Below are 6,795 nucleotides of genomic sequence, written 5' to 3'. Positions count from 1 at the left end.
GCCAAGTAAAAATGTCCATAGTTATATTTTATGTTCCTAAAGTAACAGAATGACTTTCAATCTAGAAAAGAGAAAAGAAATGCTAATGTAGCATTTTTTTCAATTTTTCTGAAAATTTCCGTTTCCCCCTGGAAAAAACCGGGGTTTTTTCTGAGCTTCAAAATTTCCGGAAATTTTACATCTCTACGCTGGATTAAGTCCGGCTGTAAGTATATGCAGGATACTGACCCTACTGAGTGACATCAATACACACTCCCCTTCATAACTAGCCTGAGTCCTGCCTGTGTGATTGTGGAATCAACAGGTCCACTAGAGTCACTGAAAATGTTGAGACAGTGTGTGACTGCAATAAAGAAGGCCAATGCTATGCTGGGGATTATTAGGAAGGGTATTGAAAACAGATCAGCCAATATCATAATGCCCCTATATAAATCAATGGTGAGACCTCATTTGGAATACTGTGTGCAGTTCTGGGCACCACACCTTAAAAAGGATATTATAGCTTTGGAAAAAGTGCAGAAAAGGGCAACTCGAATGATAAAAGGGTTGGAACACTTTCCCTATGAGGAAAGGTTAAAGCGCTTAGGGCTTGGAGAAACGACGACTGAGGGGTGACATGATTGAGGTTTACAAGATTATGCATGGGATAGAGCAGGTAGAGAAAGAGGTACTTTTCTCCCTTTCTCACAAGACAAGAACTCATGGGCACACCATGAAATTGCTGAGCGGTCAGGTTAGGACGGATAAAAGGAAGTACTTCTTCACCCAAAGAGTGATTAACACTTGGAATTCACTGCCACAGGAAGTGGTGGCGGCTACAAGCATGGGCGGCTTCAAAAGGGAATTAGATAAGCATATGGAACAGAGGTCCATCAGTGGCTATTAGCCACAAGGTATAGATAGGGACTCTGGGGCAAGTGATGCTCTGTCTTCTTGGTGCTTGGGGGGGTCAACAGTGGGAGGGCTTCTAATGTCCTGGCCCCACTGGTGGACCTCCTGATGGCACCTGGTATTTCTGGCCACTGTGTGGTATTTCTGGCCACTGTGTTGGACTGGATGGGCCTTTGGCCTGATCCAACATTGGTGTCTCTTATGTTCTTATGCCAGTGTGCTCATGTCACTTCTGCTGAAAACCAGATGTGACATCATGGGGTGCTCTAGGATGTGCAACTCCTTCATGGTCTCTTTCATTATAACATTTCTGGTTTTCTCTGGAAGGGGCACTGGCAAACCAGTTCCCACACCCTAAGTGCTCTCAGAGCCTGCCATCTGCAGCCTGGCAACCCTATACGAGGGGTCTTATAGCTACAAGGTTCTAATCTTCATACTGGAAGTCTAATGGGTTCCATGTTCTGCTCCTCCATATGGAAGGTCTAACCTGGAGACTCAGAAAGGGCTGGCAGCTCATTAGGCACACCTCCACGTCTGCCTACAAATCAGGTACCTGCTGAAAAGGAACTTGAGAGGAGGTCTGGAGCAGAAGAATCTGGCATGAACACGGAGTAGGAAGAGCCGACAGAGATGTGAGATCTTGAAATAGCCACTTGGGGGAAGAAGCCAAGAAAGAAGGGTTTGCATCATCTTGAATGTAGTCCTTAGGCTACATACCAGCTTTTCATTAATACCACTCCATTTCTTCTTCTAAGCTGAGTCCCTGTGCAAGCATTCCAGCCCACCTAAAACTTTAGGGTGCTTCTCGGGTCTTCGTTTTAGGATTGCCAACTTCCAGTTGGGGCCTGGGATCTCTCAGAATTACAGCTGATCTCCACATGACAGAGATCAGCTGCCCTGGAGTAAAATGGCCGCTTTAGAGGCTAGACTGTATGACATTGTATCCTGCTGAGGGCTCTCCCCTCCCCAAAGTCTCCCCTCCGATCTCAGGAATTTCCCAACTTGGAGCTGGCAATACTACTCAATTTCCACTCCCTGGCAAACAGGGCACAGGGGCCAAGGTCTTCCCCTGATGTTGCTTCCCAGCTGCCTCTGGATGCAGAGATTCTGTAACCTTTAGTCTCCCTAAAGGCATTTCCTGCCTAGCTACTTGTCAGCCGGTAAAGTTGTTGTGTCTCGAGAGACATAATGGTAACAGCATAATCTAGCATCGCTCATTATGCGGATTGTAAAACATGTAACTACTGACCAATGGTGTGCCTTCTGGAGGGAATGGTTTTGATTGGTCATTATGTAGATTGTGATTGGTTGCAATGTACATAATGTGATGGGATACTGTAAGTATTGTGGGTGTGGCTATCTCAACCAGAATTGTATATAAGTTGCTGTTTTTACTATTGTAATTGTCTAGCTGGTCTAGTCCTTACAAGGCTGAGCCTTTATGCTGTTCTCACTGAATAAATCTGAAATCACTTGTTGAACTGTTCCTCCGAGTTTAGTGTCATACTTAACAAAAGATGTTCTGATTTATTTATTTCAATCATTTCAGTGACACCGGCTCAAAATCTTCAAAGTTGCTTGCAAAGATGTATCAGAAATTAAAAACTTAACACCAAAGCAACGAACAAAAATACAACCATCAGCTCCCCATAAATCAGCCAATGCAAGCTGAAACAAAAGGCCGTGGAATCTTTGCGAAAAGCAGACACACCGCAGCATCTCCTATACGCTTCAGGCATAGGGTTGCCGTCGCCCGATGAGGCCAGGGGATCCCCCGATGAAGCCCCACCCCTGAACAGCAGCATCCTGCAGGGACACTGCCGACACAATGACATCACTGGTAGTGACATCATCCTGCTGTGGCCATCGCGTGGCAGCACTCCAGTATTGCCCTGAATGCTAGAGCATTGCCACGTGACAGCCCTAGCGTGATGATGTCACTACCAGTGACCTCATGGCATCGGCAGCATTCCCACGGAAGAGTCCCGGCAAGGAGCAAGGAGCCCCCACTGCAGCAAAGGTGAGACCTGGCAACCCTATTCAGGCAAAACATTTCAAACTAAGCATTCACAGTGGCAAAGGCCCTACATCCAGCTGTTGCTGATCTAACCTGCTTCAGAGAAAGCCTATTAAGAGCCTGATCTACCAAAAGCAAACACAAGAGAGAGGCAGTCCTGGAGGTATGCTGGTGCCAGGCCACAAAGAGATTTAGAGGTACAGTTCAGAACCTTGGATTGGGCCTGGACATATAGAGGTAGTCAGTACAAAAGCAGCGGCACACAGAATACGGTTGTCATCCTCCCATACTTATTAGAATGTGGATAGCGACAGTTTGTAACAACTACAGCTTTCAAGTTGTCTTTAAAGCCAGCCCTACACAGAACACATTACAATAGTCTAGGATATTACAGATACAAAGGAGAACATCATAAGGTCATCTGTACCCAACAATGGCTGGAATCTACACAACAATTAGGTAGATGGTCATATACACCATCTACCTACAGGTATTGCCTACTCTTCAAAGGGTGTTCCTAGTCTAGAAGAATCCTTACGCCCAAAACCCAACCAAACAGGGCTTCAACTATTCCATCTGCCCCAGGCATATCAGTCTCTTCTTGACCCCAAAAAGTGCCCTCACCAATGCTCCCTCTAAGCTGTAGAGTCTTGTGGGCAAAAATTATACAACGCTGTGAGCAAGCAATTTGACTACTGCATACATTAGTTTGCTCTGGAGCCATCCTTCCTGAGCCAAGACAAAAATATGTGAGCCGGAAGCTTAAAAAGCTAACTCAGCTTAGAGGGAACACTGGCCCCCACTAACATTACTACTGACTAGAGTCAGTCTTAATTAATTTGCTTTCACCCACCCTACCCCAGCCTATAGAAAAATGGCTGAGGTGTGGATGGCCACTCTTGGATGCTCTGCTCACAAAATATAGGACCGATTTCACACAAAAGATGTGCCGCGGTCGTGCCTCCCTTTGCCCCGCTTCTATTGGTCATTTCCCACTCGAAGCCGTGCAGCCGCGTTTTGACCCACAGCTTCGCCCAATTTTCCCCGCAGTTTCGTGATCCTCAAAAAACAGGATCATGAAACCGCGGGGAAAATCGGGCGAAGCCGCGGGTCAAAACGCGGCCGCGCAGCTTCGAGTGGGAAATTGACCAATAGAAGCGGGGCAAAGGGAAGTGTGACCGCGGCGCAGCTCTTGTGTGAAATTGGTCTAGAAGTATCATCAGCATACTGAAGATAAATTCCAAAATTCTGGGTGACCTCACCCAATAAGCTTCATATAGCTGTTAAAGAGTTGTAAACACTGCATGACTGTTATCAGTGACAATGCCTAGATGCAGCAATCCATGGGGTCAAACTACCCTCTTCTATAAGAATGTACTTATTTATTTTAAATACTTGTATCCTGCAATTGTCAGCCAATCCATTCTCAAAGCACTGCATAATAGAACAAAGTTCAACAAACAGTTAAAATACTTCAAATCAATCACTTTCAAATATAAAGTCAGCAGAAATCTGAAATATTAAAAACAGCAACTGGAATGAGAAATAAATGTTTTATCATAATAATATCTTAAAATAAGCAAATGAAGCAGAATTTAATAAACATTAAAAGCAGGTAGCCTAAAATGCACTGAGACAAATAAAACACACAATATATGGATACACACATACACGCACACATACACAATAAATAAAAAAAATAAAAACAGCAACTAATAGACAGAATGCATTGTGAAATAGGTATGTGCTAACATGGCACTGGAATCTGAAAAGCCACCTGGTAGATAGATGTGGAAAGGACATTTTATAACTGGGGGTCCACAACCAAGAAGGCCCCGTTCATTGTAACTCCCTGTTTCAATCCAGAAATTAATGGCAGACAGAGCAGGGACTTCTGAAAACATTAGCTGTCTGGCAGCCTCATACAGGAGCAAACAGGCATCTTTGTCTTCTTCTGTTATGAGCAAACAGAATGTAACACAACCATAGGAGAGCCAATGCTGACACTTCAACAGATCCTCCAACAGATGGATTCCATTGATCAGGAGAAAAGTAGAATATAAATATTTAAATAAATTAAAAACAAACAAGTGCATGAGAATGGTATGGGCCACTGTATGAAAAGCTTTCAAGAAGTCTAAGCAGATCAACGGGAAACTATTTCCCCCTATCTATGCACAGACAGTCAACCAGGTCTACTATGACTGACTCCATTCTATAACTATTCAATAACCAGCCAGACTGAAAAGTACTGAGGAAGGGTGTGTCACCCAGGAATGCTTGGAGTTGCTTTTCTACCACACATCCCACCACATTAGGAAGGTCAGCCTAAGGCGGGATCCTCCCAGAACGGATCCATCAAGATCTAAACCCTTTTTCTCTTATAAATCAAGGATTGTATGCAATCAGTTTTTAACCTCTGGATTCCCATACACTGTTTATGTGACATATTTGAAAAGATATCCCATCTCATAATCCTAGAAACAACAGTATGTTTTCCATCGATGTGATATGCCTGGGTCTCCCATTCTTCTTACCTGTGCTACTTCTTCGAAGTCATCGTGTCTTTTCTGAAGAGCTCGTGCCCTGTGAAGGGACTTTCCCACTCCAGTGTGTTTGCTGAGAAAGGCTTCCCCATGGTTTTCAATCCAGTCCAACACCTAGATAGAAAAGAAGAATATCCAATTATCTTCCATGGCCATTCAACACAAAACAACCAATTATCTGTGGGCACCACTTCAAAACAACTCCATTCCACATAAGTGGATTCAATAGCCTGAGGAGTGATCAGAGTTTATCTGCTCTCATACTCAACACTGTTCAGAGCCAAATCCAATCAGATCCAAGGGAAAATGCCGCTTTGCCGTTTACTGATAAATTGCCATTATTGAACTGCTGCTATTTGTTCATTCTTCATCATACATAATGGACACTTCTTGATGATCGGTCAACATTGTAGCAGAAATTAGAAAGCCATTACTACTATCATTATCTGGGGAAGACATTTATCTCTATGAAGTTTTCCTTCTAATCTGATTTCTGTGTAAACAGAGCCACTGTCATAGATGTACAATGATACAGTTGACACAGACAACATACCTCAAGGCTAAATACCTAACAAAACAGAATGGGCAAGCGTGGATCTGATTTAAGATTAGGAACTGGGATGGGAGGAAGTTATCCACATACTTAATGTGAAGGGGCTGAGGGGTCTATACCATAATACTATAAGACACCAGCCTTTCAAGTAACATCAGATTCCAGTCTACTCACCGTAACTCATCCCGATGAAAGGCAGCATGGCAAACCTGATATTCAGTGGTTTTAAAAGATTAACTTTCCAAAATATATCAGCTGTTCTACAGCTGCCAGGTACCAAGCTTCTCCCAAACTGATCTAGCTTTGTTCTTACAATTTATTTCCCATCAAATATGCCTATGCCTTCTTCTAATCCCAATTTTTAAAGAGACTGTGATACAGTTGTGCCCTAGTAGAATGATTCAAGACCACACAGGGTACAAAAATGTATGGAATCAGACCAGTGGTCCATGAAACAAAGATGTAGCTAGAAAACTCTGATTTTTAATTCAGATCTGCAAGAATGTTAGCATTTTTCTTCCTCACATCTTCATGCATCCATGAATAAGGTGCCCTTGGTAAAACCTGGTAGGACATACTTCAGGTTTGTGTGTGTGTTTTTTTTTTAAGTCTTCACTAGTAGTCACATGAAAAACATTACGTTTTATTTTTTATTCATGCAGTTCAATCCTACCAGTTTTTCTACTGGTGAGAAAAGGAGGATGGAGTCCCGTTTGATCAGAGGTCATTTGGGGGGGGGTCGCGGGGGATCGCAGTTCCCCTGGGTGAGGTACGGGGGGCGGGGCACA

The 6,795-nt window shown here is 43.6% G+C and overlaps 1 protein-coding gene across 1 annotated transcript in view; it reads right to left on the bottom strand.

Moving 5' to 3' along the window:
* Positions 1–6,795, bottom strand: part of LOC107125643 (kalirin) — a gene marked incomplete at both ends in the record, with an annotated part of 264,080 nt that overhangs the window by 132,297 nt on the left and 124,988 nt on the right. The window contains one exon of the mRNA XM_015429084.1: positions 5,446–5,568. Coding sequence (XP_015284570.1) covers positions 5,446–5,568 — 123 coding nt within the window. The remainder of the gene's footprint in view (positions 1–5,445; positions 5,569–6,795) is intronic.

This window comes from Gekko japonicus, unplaced genomic scaffold, assembly GCF_001447785.1.
Source record: "Gekko japonicus isolate JY-2015 unplaced genomic scaffold, Gekko_japonicus_V1.1 scaffold1791, whole genome shotgun sequence".
Taxonomy (NCBI): Eukaryota; Metazoa; Chordata; class Lepidosauria; order Squamata; family Gekkonidae; genus Gekko; species Gekko japonicus.
The sequence above is the reverse complement of the archived record's forward strand: the minus strand, read 5'-3'. Positions and strand labels throughout refer to the sequence as shown.